We start from the raw sequence: 27,838 nt of genomic DNA, 5'->3' as shown, positions 1-27,838 counted from the left end.
AACTTTGTTTCCCATTATATTAACGTTTAAGAAGGGGTTTCAGAGGAGCGACTGCGTCTAATTGGGGTGCGTTCACAACGTGAGCGGCAAAAACGCCAAGTGGCTGGCGAGAAGGGGTGAACCCTCTAGTATTTATATATATGTACTAGCTGTGTAAGGCCGTGCTGTAAAAAACCCAGGCTCCTAGAAACCATGGATTCTGGCACTTCAATCAATCAATTGCATCGGTTGTGCATTAGCAGTTAAGCGAGGTTCTGTTTCCTCGGAGGTTTTGTTTTGCGGATGTGCTTGCTTATGTTGTCTATCAGTGGCTAAGCGAGTTTCACTCTGTCGCTTTCTTTGAGCTCCACGCAGTAGCCTCGCACTTCCGGCCAGACAGACAGACACACACACTTCCATACCTAGACATTTAAATTTAAGATGTACGAGTATGTCTGGAAGTTTCTGTGTCTGTCTGTCCGGCCTGGAAGTGTGAGGTGGAGTCGAGGTAAGGGCTCTACCTCCAAGGAAACAGAAATCTCACTTAGCCGCTAATAACACAAGCGAGGTGAACACGTCGGTAAACAAAACCTCCTAGGAGAGAGACACCCAGAGTAGTTCAATTACCTCACATCTCTACATTTTCCTGACAATTTAAATAGTTTATACAGCACGGGCTTACGCAGCTAGTATATACTGTATAAGACGTATATACAGTTAGGTCCATAAATATCTGGACAGAGACAACTTTGTTCTCATTTTGGTTCTGTACATCACCACAATGAACTTTAAATGAAACAACTCCGATGCAGTTGAAGTGCAGACTTTCAGCTTTAATTCAGTGGGTTGAACAAAACGATTGCATAAAAATGTGAGGCGACTAAAGTATTTTATGAACACAATCCCTTCATTTCAGGGGCTCAAAAGTAATTGGACAAATGAAATAACTGGAAATAAAATGTTCATTTCTAATACTTGGTTGAAAACCCTTTGTTGGCAATGCCAGTCTGAAGTCTTGAACTCCTGGACATCACCAAATGCTGGGTTTCCTCCTTTTTACTGCTCTGCCAGGCTTTACTTTCAGTTGCTGTTTGTTTGTCGGCCTTTCTGTCTGAAGTTTAGTCTTCAACGAGTGAAATGTCTGCTCAGTTGGGTTAAGATCAGGTGACTGACTTGGCCATTCAAGAATTTTCCACTTCTTTGCTTTAATAAACTCCTGGGTTGCTTTGGCTGTATGTTTTGGGTCATTGTCCATCTGTATCATGAAACGCCGCCCAATCAATTTGACTCATTTAGCTGGATTTGAGCAGACAGTATGTCTCTGAACACCTCAGAATTCATTCGGCTGCTTCTGTCCTGTGTCACATCATCAATAAACACTAGTGTCCCAGTGCCACTGGCAGCCATGCACGCCCAAGCCATCACACTGCCTGCCTCCACCGTGTTTTACAAATGATGTGCTATGCTTTGGATAATGAGCTGTTCCACAACTTCTCCATACTTTTTTCTTGCCTTTATCATTCTGGTAGAGGTTGATCTTGGTTTCATCTGTCCAAAGAATGTTTTTCCAGAACTGTGCTGGCTTTTTAGATGTTCTTTAGCAAAGTCCAATCTAGCCTTTCTATTCTTGAGGCTTATGAGTGGCTGGCACCTTGCAGTGCACCCTCTGTATTTACTTTCATGCAGTCTTCTCTTTATGGTAGACTTGGATATCGATACGCCGACCAAGCCCTGGAGAGTGTTGTTCACTTGGTGGGCTGTTGTGAAGGGGTTTCTCTTCACCATGGAAATGATTCTGTGATCATCCACCACTGTTGTCTTCCGTGGACGTCCAGGTCTTTTGCGTTGCTGAGTTCACCAGTGCTTGCTTTCTTTCTCACGATGTACCAAACTGTAGATTTTGCCACTCGTAATATTGTAGCAATTTCTCGGATGGGTTTTTTCTGTTTTAAGCTTAAGGACGGCTTCTTTCACCGCATGGAGAGCTCCTTTGACTTCATGTTGTCTGTTCACAGCAAAATCTTCCACATGCAAGCAGCACACCTCAGATCAACTCCAGACCTTTTATCTCTTAACTGATAAGACATAACGACGGAGTTGAACACACCTGCCATGAAATAGCCTTTGAGTCAATTGTCCAATTACTTTTGAGCCCCTGAAATGAAGGGATTGTGTTCAAAAAATACTTTAGTTGCCTCACATTTTTATGCAATCGTTTTGTTCAACCCACTGAATTAAAGCTGAAAGTCTGCACTTCAACTGCATCGGAGTTGTTTCATTTAAAATTCATTGGGGTGATGTACAGAACAAAATTAGAATATATCTGTGTGTGTGTGTGTGTGTGTGTGTGTGTACATTGCCAAGCATGAGTTCTTAACCTTCAGGGCTCAGGCAAGGTAAGCAATACCATTTGACACCAAGAAGTGAGCGCAGTTGCTAACTCCTTCTCCATTCTCCTCCACAGTCTCACAGACCCTCATGAAGCCGACTGACATCAATTCCTTTACATCCTGTGAAACCCCGCCCCTTCTGGGGTGTCCACCATATATGACAGCCAAAGTCCAGAAGTGGCCATTCACTAACGGATTCTTACTTATCCTTATTACTTTTATTTAGCTTGCTACCCTTTACGGTGACTATTAACTGTGCCACACTAAGATGGTGACAGCGGTGGGTGCATCCAGTGAAATTCCACATTAACAAACAACTCATGATGCAGAGTCCATGAGGCGGCAGCGTTAGAGCTCAAGCCAGGAATCAGCGCCTGGTACAACATTCACACCACCTCAATTAAGCACACGGGGGCCGTTTGGGGTCACTAACCAGCCAAACACCAATGACTTTGGGATCTGGGAGAAAAACTTGACATGCTGACAGAAAACAAGGCCATTAGGCTGAGAAAGTGCAAACTCCACACATGCAGGAGCCGAGCCAAAAAATTAAAAAGAAAAAGTGGCTCTTCAGAACAATTCCACAGAGGAAGCGTTTTTTGTTCCCAAAAGAAGGACAGTAGGAGCAAGAACATTCTAGAAAGAACTGTAACAGAGTCTGCACAATGCCAAGAACAGATGATGGCAGGTTTGTGAAACAACAATGGGCTTCTGATTATAAAAGGACTCTGATGTAGTCAAAAACACAGGCTGAGGGTTATTATGGGTTATTAAGTGTAGACTGATGTGCAAAAATGGCAAATGTTTTCATTTAACATGAAATCTACAACATAAAAAACTGTGCAGACACTAAAGGGGTCTTAATACTTCTTGAATCCACGATAGATAGATAGATATATAGATAGATAGATAGATAGATAGATAGATAGATAGATAGATAGATAGATAGATAGATATAGATAGATAGATAGATAGATAGATAGAAAGGCACTATATGATAGATAGATAGATAGATAGATAGATAGATAGATAGATAGATAGATAGATAGATAGATAGATAGATATGAAAGGCACTATATGATAGATAGATAGATAGATAGATAGATAGATAGATAGATAGATAGATAGATAGAATGATGCAATAGATAGATAGATAGATAGATAGATAGATAGATAGATAGATAGATAGATAGATAGATAGATAGATAGATAGATAGATAGATAGATAGATATGAAATGTACTATAGATAGATAGAGAATAAGTGAAAGACACTATATGATAGATAGATAGATAGATAGATAGATAGATAGATAGATAGATAGATAGATAGATAGATAGATAGATAGATAGATAGATAGATAGATAGATAGATAGATAGATATGAAAGGCACTATATGATAGATAGATAGAAATGAAATGTACTATAGATAGATAGAGAATATGTGAAAGGCACTATATGATAGATAGATAGATAGATAGATAGATAGATAGATAGATAGATAGATAGATAGACCCCTTCACGGAATTAAATAATTCTTTATCATGCACACCTAACCCCTTAATGTCACTAAAAGCCACTAAAGCCCCGTTATTTTTTAGAGTGCAGGATACCAGTCCAGTTTCCCGGAGCTGTGAGCGCGATTCCCCGACAGTTTGTGTCATTGTGTTTTGCACGTCCGATTTCAAATTCCCACTCGTCTGATGTGCTGATATGCCGACGGAAGTAGATGACGTTGCTGACGTAAGTCACGCTGTCCGCGTGCTGCCCAACGGCTCACCAAGGAGAAGGTTTCTGCTGTAGCTTGCGGAATGAGGCAGACCTAAACAGCGGACGTGTCAGATATAAGAAGTTTGGCTTTAAGCAGCAGGGTGGCGTAGTGGTTAGGGCTTTGAACCAAGAACTTCAAACGTTGAGGGTGTGGGTTCCAGCCCTGACGCTGTGTGACAGTGAACGAGTTTTTTCACCTACTTCTGCTCCAACTGGGGAAAAAAATGGCTGTAACCGAGTGTATGTGAACTTTTATAAGTCGCCTTGCATACAGGCAGCAGTCACATTGGGCAGGGGTGCCATACTCAGACCCTGGAGGGCATTAAGTACAATCACTGGTCCCATTGGTTATTTTTAATCGACTCAGACCTCTTGTTGTTTTTTTATTAAGTAGCACCTCAGCCAAAATGGGATGCCAAGCAAGCCAACATAAGATGGGGACCTCAAAATCCAACCAATTTCTTAATTAGAAGACAATATTTCTTGTTTGTGATGCCAGTTTTTTTAATTCCATGGCTTGTTTGTGCTCATATTCTGACACGGCAGACATTTTTAGAAATGGTGATTTTTCTTTTCTTTCTTTTTTTTTTTTTTTTTTTGTATACCTAAACAGATTGATATTTCGGGTTAACTTGTCATGTTGGCTCACTTTAATAATTATTTGATTGCTTGTTAGGGGAAAAACTAAAGCGGCCCCAGTCAATTTAAAGTGAATTAAAATTCAGGTGAAAAGATGTGTTTCATTGTCAATAGTAACTGGCTGGTAATTGTCAAATTGTCTGAAAACGAACATCTGCAGCCACTGTGACCCTCCAGGACTCAAGTTTGACACCCCTGCTTTAAAGAGACCCGCACCAGCAGTTACGACAGGGTTTGGTCTGACATTCCATTTGTGAAGAAGAAGAAGAAGAAGAAGAAGAAGAAGAAGAAGAAGAAGAAGAAGAAGCCTCAGTCTAAGAAATGAATGATTGTATGGACGGGTCAATGGCTGTACAGTTAAAAAATGTAAGGGGCTTGGGGTATGCAAAAACTTTAAACCGTCTCCGTCTCCACTGCATTTAATGGCATTTAAAAAACAAATCAAAGTGGCTGACGCCTTAATCCAAGGCGAATTACAATATTTGAGATTCAGTTGGTGACATTTATTTTTCCAGTTGGAGCGCAAATTGGCGAAGTGACTTGCTCAGGGTCACACTGTCTCAGGACTGGGACCCCCAGCCTCAGTGTTTGGAGTCCAGAGCCTTAACCATTACGCCACACTGCCTGCACAAGTCTCTGCCGTGGAATGTAGCGACGCGTCACCATTTTGCCAATGGCACCGGCTCTGTTGACAACGCTGCTGAGTGGCCCCGGAGCGATGACCGTGGCCCTGTAATTACGACCAGACCAGCAGGGTTCGGGTGACACGCCAGATCCTCGTTTACTTAATCCTTTCTTGTTCCGCTCGCCCTCTCCAAGCAACAGCGTCCGAGATCAGGTAACACACCGCACGTGGCGCCTGCGGGCACTTCGCTCAAAATGTCCCTACTGTCGTAATAAAGCTTTGCTGAAAATATCAACACTTGTTTCTAAGGAAGGTTGCCTGGTTACGTTAACAGGACGCGCAAAAAGAAGATCCGACTAACCATAATAAAAATTTAAAAAATCCCTAAACACAAAGTGACCCGCCATGCCGCCAGTATGGGTTGCCTAATTCAGGATTAACGAATCGGGTTGACCGTATTTACTGTCGAGACATTTCCGCGAGTCTTCAACTTTACCGAACTCTGTTTCGCATTTGTCAGACTGCACACATTATGAACGCGCCCTATGAAGCACAATACAGCAGGGCAGTTTTGGGTTGAGTGTCACCGAAGCCTATCCCGGTAGCAGCGAGTGCAAGGCAGGAACCAACCTGCACAGTGCGTGACTTTCAGAGACTGCGCTAGTCTTTGTGGTTCAACGCAAACAGGGACGATGACATGGCGCATTATTCGAGCTCAGGTTGGTGGACATCAGCGCTAACCAGTCGGCCACCCGAGTTTTGGATATCTGCTTTTATAAATGGAGTCGGTATCCAAGAGCTTTACTGTTCAATCATTTTGTATTGTATTTTATGGGCTTCCTATACTACGTTGAAAGGCACTATATAAGTGACAATAATGACATCAGCGCTAACCAGTCTGCCACCCGAGTTTTGGCTTTTTTTCCCTTCTTTTTAAATTTGTGACAGTATCCATAAACTTTATTCTTCAACCATTTTTCATGGTATTTTACTCTTATGGGCTTCCTATGCTATACTGAAAGGCACTATATAAGTGACAATAATGACAACAGCGCTAACCAGTCCGCCACCCGAGTTTTGGATATCTGCTTTTATAATTTGAGATGGTATCCAAGAGCTTTACTGTTCAATTATTTTGTATTGTATTTTATGGGCTTCCTATACTACATTGAAAGGCACTATATAAGTGACAATAATGACATCAGCGCTAACCAGTCTGCCACCCGAGTTTTGGCTTTTTTTTCCCTTCTTTTTAAATTTGTGACAGTATCCATAAACTTTATTCTTCAACCATTTTTCATGGTATTTTACTCTTATGGGCTTCCTATGCTATACTGAAAGGCACTATATAAGTGACAATAATGACATCAGCACTAACCAGTCCGCCACCCAATTTTTGGAAATCTGATTTTTTTCTTTTTACATTTGACACCTTATTCACAAGCTTTATTACTGAATCATATTGCACTGTACTTTACTATTATGGGGTTTATATGCTACTCTGAAAGACGATGTATAAATGACAATAATGACATCAGCACTAACCAGTCGGCCACCAGGGTTTTGGATATCTGCTTTTATAATTTGAGACGGTATCCAAGAGCTTTACTGTTCAATCATTTTGTTTTGTATTTTATGGACTTCCTATATGCTGAAAGTCACTATATAAGTGACAATAATGACATCAGCGGTAACCATTTTGCCACTCAAGTTTTGGATTTTTTTTTCCCTTCTTTTTAAATTTGTGACAGTATCCACAAACTTTATTCTTCAAACATTTTTCATTGTATTTTACTTTTATGGGCTTCCTATGTTATACTGAAAGGCACTATATAAGTGACAATACTGACATCAACGCTAACCAGCCCGCTACCAAAGATTTCAATTTTTAATTTGAGACAGTATGCAAGATCAATTATTTTGCATTGTAATTTACTCTTAAGGACTTCTATGTTCCTCTGAAAGGCACTATATAAGTGACAATAATTTAGATATTTAGCTGCTGCCTTTATCCAAGGTAACTTACAACATTTTTGATATGATTGGTTCCATTTCTTTTGGTTTTCCAATTGGAGCACAGGCAGCTCAAGTGACTTGCTCAGGGTCACACAGTGGTGCCAGTAGTGGGATTTGAACCCACAACCTCAAAAAACTGACGAAAGATGGGAAAATAAATAGTGAAGGCCTAAACAAATAAAAATCGTAAATATCTAATAATGGTAATAATATCTACTGAAATGTTCACTTTATTCTTATTGATTACCTGTTTCAGTTCATAAACCTTCCCTTTAAATGTGTGTTTTGCAAAGACCGTCAACAAAAGCAAAGGCAGTAGGAAAAGCTGCAACTGGTCGAATGCAGAAATGTTTTACTCATGATAGACAAGAGTAAGAAGCTCCAGTGACTTAACCGTCATCATCATCATCATCATCATCATCATATTTTTTATTTGTTTAACTGACGCCTTAACGCAAGGCGACTTACAACATTTCAGATACAGCTGGTTTAATTTGTCTTACTGTTTCAATTTGCGACTCTCTCGAGATCACACCTTGTCAGCAGAGCCCACAACCTCGGGGTTTGAAGTCCAAAATCTTCCTACTGACTGCCGATAACATTAGATAGATAGTTCTTTATTAGCCCTTGGTAATATGTAATACATATACACATAAATACAAAATACGATATACAGAAAAGAGCTTGGTTGCATAACACACTTCTGAAACACCCGATTAACCGGCGGCACGAGAACTGACGCGCACTGTCTTGCGAAATCTCCCGGGCGAAGCCTGGTGTAAACCAACAACTGTAGTCCGCAAATGTTTTTGAAAGCCAATAACCGTACGGATGCATTTTGCGTTTTTACCACACTTTTGTCCTTTAAAAGGTTAACAAGTTTCTGCCGAGAATGTTCAAAAAATGTTTTCGAGCAATTCAAGGAAGTCTCCGCCCCTCACCGACCGAGGTACCGGCAGACTGCGGTCCATCTGTCGCGATTTGCCAACGTTACGTTTGCTGTGTGGCCGTGATTGACGTGAAGTTTACAAAGTCGCGAAACTGAAGATTAAAAAATGTCAGACAAGGCCGTGTACATCCGCGTAAGATTTGAATCAATGTTTACACAACTACTTTTTGGCCTGTTATCTTTCTATTCTCCTCATTCGCATATTAAAGTATACTGTACTCCATCTGAAGTGAATGGGACCGAAGGCACAGGCATGACGAACTCCTGCTCCTCTCGCTCTCCAGTGCACACCCAGACGGAACAGATTTTAATTCTGTGCGAGATGGGGAGCCCTGCTGCCTCCTAGATCCTACGACCCTGCTCGAAAGCTGACGCCCCCTAATTGTCCTTTTGGAGTCCGCACATCCTCCCTGTGTTTGCGTTAAGTTTTCCTCCTGCGTGTTGCCTTAAACGGCGATTCGAGCTTGTCAGTGCGCATGCGTGCGCGTGAAAGGCGCCTGGGAGTGCGCTCGCCTGTAGAGTCGGCTCCTGTTTTTTTTATCCTGATAAGATTCGCCCGACTAAACTCTGATTTAGATTAAGCGGGTTTGTGAAACGTATATATTATCGTGTTGGCGTCCTGTCCAGGTATTGTTCCTTCCTTGAGCCCGATGCTGCCAGGATAGGTGCCAGCAACCACCGAGATGGTGCCCTGCAGCTTTTGTGGACTCTTCGTTACTGTTTTATGCACCGTGAAGAGCTAGGGATGCATGTGTAGGGGATGTGCACTGCAACTGGGGGTCGACGCTGTGGAATGGATAACTGAGATAAAAGCCGGGACGCCTCTGTGCCATTTAATCCATTATGCGACATAGGCAGGTGCCTGTAAGATGCCATCACCTGATGGGCACCATTTATGAAAGCTAAGGCACCCACTCTCCGGACACCAAAGGGAACACAAAGACTGTCATACTCTGATGATGCTGTGTGGGCACTGTTACCCGCTTTGGAAAGTAAAATTGCACACGTTCTCTACACCAGGAGGCACAGGCTCCTTAAAGTCCGTGTAATATGTGCTAAAGTGGGTGCCGTTTGTGCTACTGAAGGGGTGCATGCTCGTGACACCGAGGGGGGACCCCAGGGGAGAGACCTCCCATCCCATGAAATCAAAGTCAAATAATACTGACTGCCCACTATGGATAATGAGGGGCAACGTTTGTCCACCCCAGTTAGGGCTCCTGATGGGTTTTTGACTGTCGGTAGTCAACAGCAAATAAATGAATGAATGAATTAATTGATTAAACAGCTCTTGCTACCCAGTGAGCTTCACTTCTTCCTTGAGCTTTGCTGAACGTTCTGCTTTCCGTTTCCCAATGTAATCAGGTCTCTTTTATCCGTACAGGACGCCGCCCCACTTTTTTCGTCTGTCCCCCTATTGGCTAGCAGTGCTATTCGCCTGACCTGTCAATCACTTCTGCACCTTCCTATAATTTGCATAAAGCCAACTCTCAGAAGAGCCCACAGTATGATAGTTAGCATAATATTAATAAATACTGACAAATAAAAAAATGTGTTGACCAATAAAAACACATCACCACGAATATTCCTTAACATCACCAGATTTCGTTCCAATCAAATAACTGGGTCCAAACTGGCACTTTACTGGGTGGTGTGGCCCCTCGTATAGCCGTAGTTTAAAGGGTTCTTCATGTGTGAAGTTTGGGCTTTGAAAAGATTCCTGAGATGTGGGAAAAACAAAAAACAGAAATCCTTAATGTAGAGTAGGATCAGACAGATACTGTCCTCTTATCCGGGACATTGTCAGGATATGAACAGACCAAGAAAGGCAGAACTTGGCTTGTGTTAAATGCAGCAAGAGTCCTCTCAAAATCAGGAACTCGTTACCATTTTAGAAATCTCTTCTCATCTATTCATAGTTAATAACTGATTATTTATTCATGAATATTTATTATTTACAAATCAATACGAACACAGCTTCTTTGTGGTGCCTTCATGTTGATGGTTCCTCTTCAGAGCAATGCCATAGGAGGCCATTTTTTGGTTTGAAGAACCACTTTGGCACATTTATTTTTAGAAGTGTAACATTGGGCCATCTTGTAATCACCGTTCAACTCTACCCATCAAAAGCAGTGCAGATGCCCCCCTGCCACCCCGAGCTGAAGTCCAAAACCGCTGGGTCACCTTGTGCGGCCCAATATACACGGCCAAGAGTTATATGGGTAATTAAAGTGCATTTTGGCTAGGGTAGCAAAGCATGGATGGTGCTGAAATGGTCAGAGATGTTCCTCCCATATTGAAACTAACATGGGTTCAAGACGCAGTGCATTTTAGTGTTGAAGGCTCAGCCAGGTCTTTCTCTAGTTACCCCAACCCACTCTTTACAAAGAGTAAAAGTGCCAAAGGGGGTCTTCAGAGCAATGCCATAGGGGGCCATTTTTGGTACCCAGAAGAATCAGCCAGGAAGAGCAAAAATTGGTTTCAATCCGAAACAGGTTCCACAAATAGCCATGCACAGATGAGAACAAATAGATATCAATGGCTTCCAGATTTTTAAAGCTCTCTGGCTGCATACAATAACACAGGCTTAAGTTAAGCTGTTCTTGTTCTGTCATGTTCTTCTATCAGTTCCCAACTAAACACGATAGACCTCTGCTTTGCTCACATAATCAGAACCTTTAAAAGGCCAAAGAACTGACTTTACACACGCAGGACCCTTTCTAGGACAAAAGGGGTCCTTTATTTCAAGCAGTGGGAGCCACACAACCCAGTAAAGTGCCAGTTAGAGAACCAACATTGTTACCAGGGCACCAACCAAACACCTCTGGGTCAGGCTGGCATGCTGGTATGCGCTAATCTGGACCTCTGTGCCCGCCACTCTTAGCACCTGCTCTCTACCCCAAATACGGTCAGGATGTGCACAGCTCTACAAAAGAGGACGAGAACGAGGAAGTCTGAGAATCGGAGGGGTAGAGGAGTGGATTTAGGGAATAAAAAAAAAAAAAACTATCTGGACATCAATATGATGTCCTCGACTGCTTGACCAGCAGATTCAGAAGGTGAGTGGATTGACAATATTTTTATTATTAGTATTACTAATCATCAACATTGTAATAATAATAAACTCTAGATTGAGTTATACATTTTGAATCATAAAAAATGTATTTTATGAGATAGATACAGTAGATAGAAATGAATGGCACTATTTGATAGATAGATAGATAGATAGATAGATAGATAGATAGATAGATAGATATGAAAGGCACTATATAATAGATAGATAGATAGATAGATAGATAGATAGATAGATAGATAGATAGATAGATAGATAGATAGATATGAAAGGCACTATATAATAGATAGATAGATAGATAGATAGATAGATAGATAGATAGATAGATAGATAGATAGATGTGAAAGGAACTACATAATATATTAACAAACTTTCGAGTGCCAAGTGTCTTTCTGAACACATTTCTAAAACTGAAAGGCTTACTTGTCAAAAATGTGACTCTGGTATAATAATTGTGTATATTAAATATGTGGGGATGAATTCTGAAAGTAACAACTAAATATCGCAATGTCTGATGTGACAAACGTGTAGTTAGCCGAACCCCACTACAAGATGCCTAGTGATATAAAGTCAGTCAGTCATTCATTTTCCAACTCGCGACTTTCTAACACAGGGTCACGGGGGTCCGCTGGAGCCAATTTCCAGCCAGCACAGGGCGCAAGGCAGGAACAAATCCCTGGCAGGGCGCCAAGCCACCGCAGGGCACACCCACACACCAAGCACACATTAGGGACAATTTAGGATCACCAATGCACCTAACCTGCATGTCTTTGGACTGTGGGAGGAGACCCATGCAGACACGGGGAGCAAATTGCAAACTCCACGCAGGGAGGACCCGCGAAGAGAACCCAGGTCTCCTTACTGTTAGGCAGCAGCGCTACCCACTGCGTCACCGTGCCGCCCGTGATATAAAGTTTAGGTTCAAATATATAAGAACGATGCTTTATAACATAGATAGATATGAAAGGCACTATAGCCAGATAGATAGACAGACTAGTAAAGTACTATTTGATAGATATATGGGCATAAAGATGTAGAGATAGATATGAAAGGCACTATATGATAGATATTTTATTTGTCCCCGGGGGGAACTGGGCTTTTTACAAAATCTATTTAAATAAATAAATAAATAAATACTGTAATCATAAACTCTAGATTGGATTATACATTTTTATATGATAAAAAATTATTTTTATGTATGTCTTGGATAAGAGGGCATTATACAGTTGAAGATCGATGAATGAATGATTGAATAATAATAATAATAATAATAATAATGCCGAAATCCCTACTAGAGAAGCTCGTTCGAATAATAAAAAATGCATTTACTTTATTTATGCCCTGGATAAGCGAGTTAGGATGACGGATGAATGGCGCTCTTCATTGCAGTCCTCGCTTAAATTATTCCGTCAGGGGAGCGCAAGCCCTCACGACCCCACTCGATGTCCCGTCATCTTTCAGACTTTGGTGCTCTCCAGGATCTCCGTACTCTTGTCTGTCCGCACGTGTGCTTCGGACTGCCTGCACGCTGGTCGCTACAAGCCCGACTCAAACCCCGAACCCGTAAATCCAAAAGGGCTGCACCCGGTGGCCCCTCTAGCCCGGCTAATACCATCGGAGCGTTATTGGACACCGACGCTGCAGCCCCAATGGGTAAAGGACTTCCTAATAAATTCCAAAGTGCCTCCTAAAGTTGAATCGTGACAAACTCAGATTTGAATGCATTTCTGTTGCAGGCGAATTATTGTAAAATTATTTTTCAGAATTTAGTCTGAAAGCCAACGCTATCAGGAAATTCAACTTATAAACAGGTAAACGCATTTATCTCAATATACTTTACATTCCTTTTCTTATTTTTTCTTTATGTTTTAATGTAATTGGAAGAAAATACCATTCCACACAATCAAGTCGAAATTAATTAAACAGAACTGGACCCCCACACCGCGTTTTATCATTTTTTAGCCGACACCAATTTAAAAATCAAAAAAAGGGAATGTTGTTAGGATTATTCCACATCCCAGTTTATGTGCACATTCGCGGGTAGCTGCAGCCCCGATTTTGTGCACGGCCAACACCCAGCGACACCCCGATTTATTTCACGTGTTTTAAAAGGTCAGGAGAAAATTCTGAAAAGCTAATCGTTTCATACACATTTCGAATAAAGGAACAAGTACACTCTTTAAAATAAAGGCACCAAACTGATTCTCCAGGCACAGCGATGTCACATGCTGGCTTTTGGTTCCGTAAAGAATCGTGAAGTTTCCAGAAAGAGTTTTACTTTATAGATCCATCGGTCTCGTAAACAGATACCACATTTCTGAGGGTCCCTTATTTTAAATGGACTCTTGCTGCCTGCATTAACACATACATTCAGATTTTCTCGATCTTTTATATCCTGCAGCCTACTCCACAGTAAATACTCCAGTTTTGTCTGCCTGTCTTTTCAGAAGTGCATTAAACTCACTTGATATACAGAGAAATTGTTTCTTGGTCCAGAAATGGAACCGCGCCACCCAGTCTGATGACTTTGGAGCCATTACCCTTAGAGATCAGGACTGTATGGACCTTCATATCTCTCCTTGATGTTATTATGGAGAACTTGGGTGGGTAGGACTGGTGAGCTTTGCTGGGCTAAATGGTCCGTTTCCATCAAATTTTTTGTCCTAATATTCCAGAGACACACCAACACTCGTTCCCGGTGAAATAATTTCAAATTGCGAATCAAGTCGATTAGCTTTATTAAGGCCGTTAGAAGAAAAAAAAATCGAATGATTTGGAGAAGACGACGCGCACGGGGAGCCCGCGAAGTTCAGACGGAGTGGCCGGGGGTTTTGAACCCAAGACTTTGGAGTAGAGAGCAGCGACACCTTATTAAAGGTTAGCAGTGTTACATTCACAAGATCGGCGTCCGATTATAAAGATGTAACACTGGTGGCTAATTCTCTGACGCTTCTCGGTGGTCAGTTCACGCGTTGATTTGGGTTTGGAAAGATGAAGGAGCGCGACAGTCCACTCACTGCTCCTCTCCGGTCAGCGTGACCGGTTACCTACAAAATAAATTATTAACCTCGACTAAAATTAGATTCTAATTTAACCATCGCGTAGCTAAAATAAAATCGAAGTCCGCAGTCCCCAGTCGGGGCCATCGCTCCAATTGTGCTTTTAGCGACAGCCGAACTGAAATCGACGCGGCATGCCGAGCATTTAACAGGCAGCTTTATTTCAGTTCAGGGTCCCGGGGGGATCTGATGAGCCGCACAAAGTCCGGTGTTAAATTAGCACATGAAATGAATTCGTGCAAAGTTTCATATATTTCATTACACACACTTTAACACCGGCGATTTGTTCCGTGCCCACTTTTTCTGACGCCTTGCAACGCAGGTTTCAAAACCAAAACTTCCCAGAATGAACGGCGCAACATTCACGAGCCCGAGCCGAGCGCTAAAGAAGTCGTAGGGGTCATCATAGCATCAGCTGAGGTTTACTCACCCAACATCTTGCTGAGCTCCGCGTTGTGCAGGTCCGGATTTTGCACTGCTAGCCTCTTCCTCTCGTCTTTGGCCCAAACCATGAAAGCATTCATGGGACGCCTGATGCGGGGTTCTGATACCTTCTCCCCCGAGGATCTGTGAGAAGGGAGGCCGTCGGAGAGGTCACCGTCTCCGGAGGAGCCCTCGAAAGTGTCCGGCCAGGACGAGTAGGAGCTGATGAGTGCGGCCATCTGTGCGTATCCGAAGTGACTGAAGATAAAACGGGCTGCTCCGTCAGTTGTGAGAAACAGAAATGCACTGTCTTTGTTTTCTCTTAAATTTTTTTTTTCAATATTTCTATTCGTAAGTTTAGTGCAGATTCCTACTAAATGACCAGTCTTGTTTAGCGCTCCTCCTCTCCGGGACTCTGCGCTGCGCTCTTCTCTTTGCTGTCCCTCTGACTTAATCCTTTTTCAGATTTGGAGAAACTTGCCCTGTATTTATGCTGCGGGTTCCTGAAGTAACCCCGGAGGGTTTGCGGCTCCTCCTAGTTGGCTTCTCAACGACAGCCAAGAGAGGAAGAAAAAAAAAAAAGAAAGCCTCCCTGAAGAAACCTGTCATTAGCCGAAAAGTGAACTCGTGCGGCTTCCTAAACTGCAAACGAGTCCGGAGCGGGCACGTGTGGGCGGGGACGAGCGCAGGAGACGAGCGCGCCGAGTGGGGTAGGAAGGAAGAGACACACACACACGAAAGGCACTATATAACGAACTCGACTTGAAATGCAATATATACAATAAAACTGGAAAGCATTGTAAGATACAAAAAGTGATATAAAAGGAACAATATAAAATCAATAAATACATGCACGAAGAACATTACAGAAAGACAGACATGAAAGGCACTATATATTAGATAGATGGGTTTAAAAGATGCTTTGTAAAATAGATAAATATACAGATATGAGTAACAATATATAAAGTTAGATACATACGACAACATTAGGTACCAAAAAATCAGTTTTTTATATAAATAGACATAAAGAGCATAAATCAATATATATATATATATATATATATATATATATATATATATATATATATATATATATATATATATATATATATATATATATATATATGAACATCATTAACTATAATATATAGATAACTGTGAAAGGTGCTATATGATAGATAGATGGGTAGATATGAAGGGCATAATATATTAGACATGTAGCACTGAAACGTTTTTTGTGAAAAAGATACATGTACAGATATGAATGGCACTGTAAAATGTATAAATATACATACAATCATTAAATTGATATGAAAGACATTATATGATAGATAGATAGATAGATAGATAGATAGATAGATAGATAGATAGATAGATAGATAGATATGAATGGCACATGTATAAAATTAATTAATGTATACATGTCAATGTCAATTTATTTATATAGCACATTTAAAACAACATAGTAATGCTGTGGCCAAAGTGCTTTACAATAATAGAAAAAAAAGAAAAACAAAACAATTAACATAAAAACATAAATAGAAATAAAATATATGAACATAAAATAAGATACATAGTCAATAGAAATAATGTTAAATAATCACAAAGAGGAAACCATTAGTATTACTGAAGGTCACGAAATGCAAGATAGAAATGAGTTTTTAATCTTGTTTTGAACAGTTCAATTGTAGACGACTCCTTTATGTAATGAGGTAAAGAGTTCCACAGGTGAGGAGCAGCAGCTGCAAAGGCCCTGTCTGTCCCCCTTGGTTTAACACTTGGTACGAAGGACAACAAGAGACAACTGAGCAGAAGATCTAAGTACTTTGGATGGCTGGTGTAAAACACACAATTCAGATAAACAGGCAGGAGCGAGCCCGTGTAAAGATTTAAAAACGAGCAGATCTACATGAACATAGATCTATAGACAGATATGTAAGGCACTATAAAACAGATAGATAGATAGATAGATAGATAGATAGATAGATAGATAGATAGATAGATAGATAGATAGATAGATAGATAGATAGATAGATAGATAGATCTAAGAAAGGCATTATTTAATAGACCAGTAACGGCGGACTGCACGATAACGCACAGTGAATACACTTGACTTGATCATTCCTAGTTCTCCTCTTCCTTCTCTGTACGTTTACCATTCGTTTGCTCGGAGATTGATGTTCTTACTGCTGCCTGAGCAGCTCTTCTTTTCCTCCACCCTAGCGGTCCGCTTTTTCTCTTGTTCCATTGGCAGCTTTTCCCGTTAAAACGTATTACGTCGATGTTTGTGTTGCAGTTACTTAGTAAGTTTTTCTTAACTTTTCACTTAAGCCGACACTGAAATCTTTTAATCCGCCTCAATAATGATTTAATATATGAAGAGGTAGGGGAAGTGACGGCCAAGGTGGTAGGGATTTAGAACGGCGCCTGCACGCATGCGCCACACGGCCGCCCTGCTGGATGCTGCAGAGAGTTGATTCAACAATAAAATAAAATAAAATAAAAATAGGAATAAAAATCATCACCCTGAAAGCGGGCAGTACACGTCACGTAGTATATGTGTACCAAATTTCAATTCAATAGTTCAAACGGTTTGCGAGCAACAGGTGATTTAAAATCCTGGACAGACAAACGAACAGACACGGTAGCTTATGTTATATAAGAAGATATTATAGATGTGAAAGGTGCCTTATGCTAGAGAGAGACAGATGAAGGACACTATATCAGATAGATTGATAGATAGATCGACACACTTCAGAGTGTCTTTTCTGGCCACATTTCTAAAACTGAAATGCTACTTTCCAAAGGAATAAGAGTCCAATATGTTTGTGTATAATAAATGTGTGATGGTGAAGCCTTAAAATGACAACTAAATGTTATTATGCTGGGCGCTTTTGTGACCAACGTGTGATTAGTTGAGCTCCGCTACAAAATGCCTAGTCATATCAATTTTGGTTTTAGGGGTCTTCAAAAGGAGGAGACCAAATCCCAGAAATGAGTGATTTTCACATTCAAGTGTAATTCCAGAAGTGTTTTGTATGGCGGAGGTGATCTGAGAGCTGCAAGCAGGTGGAGGTTGGGCTGAACTTTAGCATAACGGCTTTGTGATGTAAAGCCTGCAATATGTTTATGTCGGCAGGATGGCGAGTGCAGGAGTGTAATTCAAATGTCTGAAGGTTCAGTTACCATCACTTACTCCTTAAGTGTTACTAGTGTTACACTCATATAATAACGCAATGGTAGCATACTGGTTAATACCGCAGCCTCACAGCTTCAGTAGTCTGGGTTCAATCTGGACAGAGTCGCTCTGCGTATTTTAATCAATGGTGACTATGTGTTTAATGCTCGGTCTGTGGCTTTTTAGTACTTTGTAGATCTACTTGATTCAATTCCTTGCAGACTTACTTTGTATGCTCTTCTCCTTTTTTTTTTTCTTCTGGATATATCAGTTTCTTCTCACACTCCCAAGACAAACCTTTTAAAGTGACTGGTGACCATGAATTGTGTCCTGCAAAGTCCTTGCGTTCCCACCAGATTCGGTCCCAACTGAGTGCCTGCTGGAGTTAAAGTGGGCAGCAGGTCCTTTAGACAGCCTGGTCAGAAAATAAATGAATGTCATAGATGGACAGAACGTTATTTGTCTGGCTTTTTACAGACGCTCTTCAAATAAATAAATACATACATACATACATACATACATACATACATACATACATACATACATAGGCAGATAAATAAACATACTTTGGTCTGAACACACACCAGACGACTATAAAGCAAGAAAAGTAAAAAGAAAGAAAACGTCTGACTTGGCAATCCCAGTAAGGAGCCATAAGGTGTATTGCTATTGGTATAAATGAGCCCGCCGTTGTGTTTCTTGACACACTTGTGTTGAATTATTCGTTGCCTGAAAGTCTTCACTGTTAGTGTGCCACAGAGAAGATGTGCAGCGTTATTCATAATGGCAGTCGGTTTTGTTTTAATTCTCTCGCCTTCTACTCCCTCCAGGGGATGTGTATACATACAGTATATAAATGTAATCATTATTTCACTGGTTACTCACATATAATAATGTTTCCGAATTACGGTCACTTCAATCTAAAGTATATTTATATTTTGTGTACGAGGGACATTCGACAAGATTCCGCACTTTTATATTTTCGTTGGAAACAGTGAAGGCGGGAGGAGGAGTAATTGGGTATTAAAAAGTTTAATAAGATGAATTTGGATCTTTTTGTTCCCAGTGATGTCATTGTGTAATTTAATGTGATTTTGATGAAATAAAGCCTTTAGTGCCCTCAAAAAAAAAGTTACTATGACGCTTTGAAAATTGCATCGCAAACGAAGGTGACTACACGTACGTAGAAAAGTGATGTGATTTGTTTTTGAAATTCTTAATAAATAGAGTTAAAGAAAAATGTGCGGAAACTTTATGAACGTCCCTTGTATAGTTGAAGGTGTTAGTTTGTGCTAATATTTATTGTTTTTTTCTTGGTAGATAGGTGTAATTCTCAAATGTTTATTTATTTATTTATTTATTTATTTATTTTTTATAATAAGGCAGGACAATAAACTCTCTCTGATTTTGAAATGCCGTCACCATTGTCATGTGATCTGCAAATCTGTCAGCCATTGGCAGCCAAGTACTCGACTTACAGAAGTGAACGTCTACGGGAGCCTTCTTTATCCGCTAATTTGTATTGTTTTGTGCATAAATACAGCCTGTCACACTGTGTGTGTTTTTAAGCAGTTCAGGACTGACACTAAAGTGCTTCTGAATCGTTCTGAAACGTGCAGCTAGCTGAACCTGCAAGACAACAGCGGCAGTCTTCTGTCATTTAGCAATCTGTAAGGCGCTGAACACCTGCTAGAAAGAGACTTATTATGGCGGAAATGCTGAAATTCTACAAATAGCTGTCCTGTAAAAATCCAAAAACAGCAATAATAATAATAATAATAATAATATCATTATCATGACGAGGAGGAAGAATAGTAGTAATAGTATTAAATATTAATAATAGTAATAATAACTATTGTTTGCTGTTTTTATATATGACGCATAATTCTATGCATCTCTATGCATGCATTATTATTGTACTTTATAATATTATTAATTGCTATTATTATTAGTTCAATAATCAGTTATTTTAAGATCTAGTTAACTAATTCACTGATTGATCTTGAATTACATGTATTTTATAGCATGTTTTATATTTTTTCTCATGTCAGTCTTTGTAGACATACAGTAATGTAAAGAGCAAATGAAGAAAAATAGGATTATTAATCTGGTAATAATTTTATGAACTCCCCTTTATGCCGGTTTTATAAATTGATATTTTTTTCACTCATTTTCTAGATATGATTATGATGATGAATCCATTTTCATACCTGCTTATTTCTGTCATAGAACCTGGAGCCTACCCCATTACAGGTATATAATAATAATAATAATAATAATAATAATATTATTATTATTATTATTATTGTTTGTTGTTGTTGTTGTTATTGTTATTGTTATTATTACTGTTGTTGTTGTTTATTAACAAAAATAATACTAATAAAATAATAGTAATAAAATAATAATAATAATATCCATCCATCCATTATCCAACCCGCTATATCCCAACTACAGGGTCACGGGGTGTGCTGGAGCCAATCCCAGCCAACACAGGGCGCAAGGCAGGAAACAAACCCCGGTCAGGGCGCCAACTAATAATAATACACTATATGTAAAACATTATTATTATTAACACATAATTTTATGCATGGATAGGTCTACATTCTTACTACATTTTATAATATTATAAACTTTTATTTTTATTAGTAATGTCAGTCATAATAACTCCCAATGGCATAATTCACTGAAAGGCATCTTGAATTACATGCAATTTATATTTTACATTCTCTCTCCCTCTCTTTGCACCGTTTCATTTTGGGAATGAAAGAAGAATTTTGCGTGAGCAACGAGTTCTTTAGGCTTCAAAAATATTCGTAATATGCAATAATAGAAATGCTGAATATATGGTGCCAAGTCTGATCCTCGTCGTGTACCGAGCGCGAGTCCGTTTTTTCGAGTCGCAGATGTATTGGTGTTTCACAACTCTGTTTATCAGCTCTTCATGGTTATTCATGGAGCCTGTTCTACATCTAAATAAATAAGGAATAAGGAATACGATGGAATTCACCATCGTATGGATGGCTCTGAATGTCTTTGCCAACATATAGTAATATAAGGAACATATGAAGGAAAATGTCATTATAAAGCTGGTAATAATTTTATAAACTTGCCCCGTATGCCGGTTTTATAAATGATTACATTTTTCTTAACCCGTTTTTTTTACATATGATGATTGAGTTGATATTATTATTATTATTATTATTATTATTATTATTATTATTATTATTATTATTATTATTATTGTCAGTAGTAGTAGTATTGTAGTTACTATTATCTGAGTATTCTTAACTAGTTCATTAATTTTCTTATTAGTATTATTAGAATTACTAACCTAGAGTTTCAGTGTGGTATTGTGTGTCTAATTACTTGTTGTATTTGTTTCTCATTTCTTTTCCACGAACGTTTTCACGCCTGCAGTGCGGGGCGATCGAGCGGTTGCGGACCCTACAGGACTTCGCGGCTTTTGACGGCTGAAACTGTTCAATACTTTCAAGGCTCCAGATCCCAAAATGAGATCCCAAGTGATCAGTAAAGTGAACGGGACTCTGTGATATTGACGGAGGGTGAACATAAATGAGTTTGTGGCTTAGCTACAGTATAGTCCTCCGCCCTGTGCCTTCTTCTGGACGCCGTCGTTTTTCGGGAGACGCTCCGAGGAGCCGATATTCCCTGTGCACAGTCGGGGGGTGTCCTAATACCGGAAAGCCCGTCTTCTGACTGCGGACTGTAGAGAGAAGTTCCAGGTCCGTGTCTTGTGCCCAAGGGGTCAGTCCGGTGAGCTACAGGAATCAAGGAAGTGAAATCCCGAGGATGAGTTTTACGGCTGGGTTGGCGGGCGCATCTCAGCGCGTTCTCGCCTTCCTAAATAAACGCTTAAAGCTCCCCAACCGTCCGCCGAGAGAAGCGGAGCAAGCAACAAGGAAAACACACACACACACACACACACCATTTAGACCATTTAGTCACACGGTTATGGGATGGACGGATTATTGAAATGAACATCTGGAGGGAGGTTCAAGAAGGGCGCAGCCCACCACCAGGCTTTAGAAGTCATCGAACGGGACCTTTAAAAAAACAAAGTAAACGACTGTCAAGTCTCTTCAGTTCGTGTTACGACCACCAGCAGTCCCCTCCGTAGGAGATCACGACAACGTGCTTGTCATCAGTTTGTGTCAGAAAGGTCTCTGGTAGTGAAGAAAAGAAATCTGTGACATTTCTCCTTAGAGATGCGCATTGCGAGTTACACGAGTTACGTGCAGCATATCCACCTTTCTGTTATACTCCATTGTGTCTAAAAAGCCTTTACTGTCAGTCAAATCGCATTCACAATCAGAGCATACGTAGTTTTTTTTTTTCATCCACCCGTCCATCCATATTCCAAACCCCTTGAATTATAGAATATAATTCATAATATAATATGAATATATATTCATATAATATAAATAATATTATTGAATTTTTAATAATTGTAACTCTTGTGCCCCGCGCTTGTCCAATATGGATTACAGCTTTGGTCTTGTCCTGTTAAAAATAAAGATTCTTCAGAGTGGTGCCATAGGTGAGCATTTTTAATGCCCAAAAGACCCATTAATATCAAGATCGCAGAAAGATTCTGGATTTGTTTAGATCGGTAACAGGCAGAGTATAATAAATAAATAGACGGTAACAGATGTGTAAAATACCAATGGCTCCTGATTTTAAAAGTACTCTTAAAGTAACACGGGCTAAGTTCAGGTTTTCTTATTTTTAATTTTTAAAACAAGTTTTATTCAACCAACTAATAAAAAGAACCTCAGTGTATCGATCATGTGTACAGTTTAAACATTATTAATATGAAGTTTCTCGTTTTTCAAGTGAATTTTGCACGCATGCACTTCTTACCCCCAGAAACAGATCAGCACACTTCTCCTCCTTCACACAAAAAATCCTACAACTAACGGAAACATCCTGATGCCTAAACTTTTTTGATGTGGCGCCCGTCACTGTTTTGGCTTTAGTTTTATGTTTAATAAATACAAGAAATTAAAATATGAAAGCACGACGTTACACAAAGCTGTCAATGACATCAACTGTATGTGAAAAATCGCGGCTCCTGAAATCCCACCTTCATTTCCTGCAGTCAGCAGTTCATGGGAATTTCCCCATCGTCAACAGAATACAACACACCACCCCCAAAAAGACCCCTAATAACGGTGTCGATGTCATTATAATCAGCAAACTCCACTTTCCGTCGGCTTTTTACCGGCGCTTTAAACATAAATAAAGCGTCACTTGTTTGTCTTTTTATTTTTGTTCCTCCTCGTTTTCAAGATTGCTGGTTTTGCCTCTCCTGGAAATGAGACGTCAAGCCAAATGACTCCTTTTATTGGCTAACTGAACGGATTACAATATGCAAGCTTTGGAGACACCTAAGGCCCCTTCTTCAGGCAGTTTGTAATCAAGCTGGCACATCGCCGTCGGTTTATTTAGCGAATAAAAAGTGTCGATGGCGCCACTTCTCATTGCATCCACAGATAACGCCCTACTACTGCCATGTAAGGACCTTTTTCTTTTCCTAGAAAAGAGTCAAGAAACTTAAATAAGGGAATGAACCTGTAACGAAATGAAAAAAAGAAAAACACTCTCTGTTTAAACACAGAAAGGACAGACGTCTGCCTCACGGGACCCAATCACACGTAATGACTAATTGGTGGCGATTGCGCCATGCATGTCATATCCGCCAGTGTACATCTCCGACTCGTCTTATTCTGTGGGCCCTACATATAGGGGTACTTACAATACTATCATTTAAGCCCCCTTCCAGCGTGTGGGGGTCATGTTCAGCTTTTTTTGCACAAACAACTGAAAATTGGCTCTTCAGTGTTATTGATACGTAAAACTGTTTCAGGTTTTTCCAGATACACTGTTATGTCCTGCTAGGAGGCCCACTAAACAAAAGCACAAAAAAACAACTTCATATGCAAAGACAGAAATGTATTTTTTAATTTATTTTTAAAAAGACCTCTATTGTGAACATAAAAAAGAAAATATAACCAATACACACAGTCAAATGACAAAGTCCAATTTTTCAGAATATAACAAAAGAACCATATATCAGACCACCACTACTCCCCATTTACACTCATTTACACTATATAGATAGATAGATAGATAGATAGATAGATAGATAGATAGATAGATAGATAGATATGAATGGCACTATATAATAGATAGATAGATAGATAGATAGATAGATAGATAGATAGATAGATAGATAGATAGATAGATAGATAGATAGATAGATAGATAGATAGAAAGGCACTATATAATAGATAGATAGATAGATAGATAGATAGATAGATAGATAGATAGATAGATAGATAGATATGAAAGGCACTAAGATAGATAGATAGATAGATAGATAGATAGATAGATAGATAGATAGATAGATAGATAGATAGATAGATAGATGATAGAATGGCACTATATAATAGATAGATAGATAGATAGATAGATAGATAGATAGATAGATAGATAGATAGATAGATAGATAGATAGATAGATAGATAGATAGATAGATATGAAAGGCTATATAGATAGATAGATAGATATGATAGATAGATAGATAGATAGATAGATAGATAGATAGATAGATAGATAGATAGATAGATAGATATGAAAGGCTATAGATAGATAGATAGATAGATAGATAGATAGATAGATAGATAGATAGATAGATAGATAGATAGATAGATGCTAAATGATTATTTCTTTCGTTTTCTCTTTGAAACTATGCCGGCCCCTCTGATGCTGTCTTTGTGGGGTCTCCATGTTCTCCCGGTCTCGGTCTCAGTCGGATTCAGTGGCGATTCTTATTTACCCAGTTTAATCGAGTGCGGATGTACACAAATGTGCCCTGGGATGATGATGATGATGATGATTTTTTTCCCGGTGCTGCTCCATGTTGTATATTAGATGTTGCGACACTACAACTAATACATAATAACTGGAATCTTAACGTGATTTCCTTCAGTTCGTCTATTACCATAAAACGGTAATGCAGACGAACTGTTAGGTTTGACTCAAACACGCCTGGGCTTTGCGGGTTCTCCGCGTGTGTCAGTGGATTTCCTGCTCATATCCTAAACGAGCTTGTCGTGTTTATTGAAGACTCCGAGTATCTAACTCCCACCTACCAACCCCCCAACCACCCCCAAAATTGCGCGTGAGTGGGCTCTTTATTGGCACTGGACTGCGTTGTGTGGTTGGTTCCCCGTAGACTCGTTGCTTGACACTGAATAATTTCTGGTTCTTTGCAAAACAATCGGGAGTGGTCTCCCTTACACTTTATCGTATGAGGATGGATATTTGAGGAGTAAACCGCAAGACAATGATTATATTTTGATATTATGTACTTTAAAGATCCATCAACACCAAATCAAATCAAATAAATAATATTTTGAACAATTATTATAAAAGTAAAGTTGAATAAATCGGACTCTGCAGTTGTATGAATAAAATACCACCTCCGGTTAGCGGAAATAGCCCAAAAGTTCATAGAAATCCACATTTGGTACTTAATACTTGTATGCAAAATTTGTTTGACCAAAGTGAAAGCGCACACAAGTTATTGTGTTTACACGCACACACACATACAGACATAATTCCAAAAATGTATGTATTTTCGGACTAAAACGTCGAGATTCATCAAAATCCCAACATCCAATCTTCGGAAGATTAAAATATGTTCCCTATACTTTGTATACGAGAAAGTGAGAAAAAGAAAAAAGAAGTGGATTCTTTGGGCTTTGACATGGCTGCTGCTCTGCGGACAAATCAGAAATTTACTAACAAATGAAGCAAACCTGAACTGAGTCCGTGTTGCTGCATGCAGCAGAAGTCCTGTTAAAACCAGGATCCATTGGTAATTTCACCAAACTGTTCTCATGTATTCATTGTTTAAAATGTGACTGTAAATTTCCTGTAAATTACCGGCTACTAACTGCATTAATAGTCTAGTACTTGACTGTATTATATTATAGTATATTACAATACTGGGTTACAAAAATGGATGTGATGTAGCGTAACGCTGCGGTTCAATTACAGTTATTTCCTGATTTTTTACATGTTAAATATCATAGTGTTGCATTTTTGTAGCGATTTACTTTACATTTTTTAAAACGTTTTTAAAGACAATGGCCATCAGTTTGTATCTTTGGTAACACTTTAGTTTAGGCACAGCAGAAATGCATCGATTACTCGTTTAGTTTTATGGCTTCTTTGGGTTTTCATCAGCGGATCGCTCATTCAAGTCTGTGCAGAGCGGCGTATTGACGTGAAGTCGTTAATATGAAGGATTCTCCGGTCTTGTACTAAATATGTGATATCAAGACAAACGTGTCTCAGTTAAGCCACCTCCGACCATTCCCAAGTGACATTTTATTAGCAGATCACATTGCGGAGATGAACAAACTCTTTACAGGGACTCCATTAGTGTTATGAAGCCCGACACAAGTTTTTTGTTAAGGTCTTGTTATATACAGTAATATGATGTCCGTAACAGATGCATTTTTGTTGCGCCAAAACAGAAGTGGTTCGGCATCTTTCGATAAAATTTCAATGTGTAGTTAAATTACTTTAAGTTGTCTGCTGGAAACGGAAAGATTGCTTTGGTGGTGTGCAGCAGGTTTACCAGTTTATCGAAACAAACGCCATAAGATCGCCTCCATAACCACAAAAACTCTTCAGTAAAAAATTAAACGCGTTTGTCAGCCACCTTTGAGTTTTTGTTTCTGACGGTGCGAAGGCGGGGAAGCCAACGGGAGCCATTTATAGTGTCGCGGCCAAGGGGCGTTCCCAGTGCAAATATGCTAACTTTATGCCATGTCATTTTCTGTGCCGTTATGATTTTGTAGCAACACAGAAATTATTGATTACACCGGGCCTGCTCGTTGAAACAATTAATTGATCTTGACAGTTACAACTATGCTTATATGTAACTTTACGTGAATTTATCTATTTGAAAAAATATACAGTATCGATCCGTAGCCAATTCCAACCAACACAGTGGGCAAGGCAGGAAACAAACCCCGGGCAGGGCGCCAGCCCACCGCAGGGCACACACACCCCAAGCGACAATCTTGCATGTCTTTGGACTGTGGGAGGAAACCAGGCCGGGAGGACTCGGATCTCCAAACTGCGAGGCAGCAGCGCTACCCACCGCGCCACCGTGCCGTCCATTTGAATAAAATCATTGTTCTAACTTTTTTGTTGTATTGCAGTTTTAGACTGTGAAAATACACAACGTAATGTACTTTGACAGGATTTTTTTTTCTTTTCTTTTACTCACTTATTTTCTCAAAAGTTTGCATCAAGTGGAGTTTTGAAGTCCTAATTGTCCAACTAACTATTTGTTCACTTATTCCTGGCGTCTCTGTTTCTCTGTGTGAATGAACAATGCCCTAATATTTGTCTCCATCAGCGCCCTACAGCCAGAATTTCACTTTTAACGGTCGTCGTGCCACACAGAAGTGCATCGGTGTGAAAAATGGCACGAACTGAAAATGTCCCACAATGCAACGCGGAGCCGCCAGCATGTCAATTTTGAGTCATTTGCTGTCTTACATGACACAAGATGGCTTAGCTCGCTGTGATTACACTGCACATTTTTAAATAACAGTATTTTATTAGAAAAAATGGCACTTTATTCCTGTGAAATGTTACCGATTTAATTTACAATGTTATTTATGGAAACTGTTAGGA

At 39.8% G+C, this 27,838-nt stretch overlaps 1 protein-coding gene across 1 annotated transcript in view; it reads right to left on the bottom strand.

Moving 5' to 3' along the window:
• sox7 (SRY-box transcription factor 7) overlaps positions 1-15,396 on the bottom strand; it is a 22,230-nt gene extending 6,834 nt beyond the window's left edge. Inside the window, exon 1 of the mRNA XM_039749469.1 lies at positions 14,927-15,396. Within this exon, the coding sequence (XP_039605403.1) occupies positions 14,927-15,158 (232 nt within the window). The 5' untranslated portion in view covers positions 15,159-15,396. The remainder of the gene's footprint in view (positions 1-14,926) is intronic.
• Between the last annotated feature and the right edge of the window lie 12,442 nt (positions 15,397-27,838).

Source organism: Polypterus senegalus, chromosome 3 (assembly GCF_016835505.1).
Source record: "Polypterus senegalus isolate Bchr_013 chromosome 3, ASM1683550v1, whole genome shotgun sequence".
In the NCBI taxonomy this organism is placed as follows: Eukaryota; Metazoa; Chordata; class Cladistia; order Polypteriformes; family Polypteridae; genus Polypterus; species Polypterus senegalus.
The sequence above is the reverse complement of the archived record's forward strand: the minus strand, read 5'-3'. Positions and strand labels throughout refer to the sequence as shown.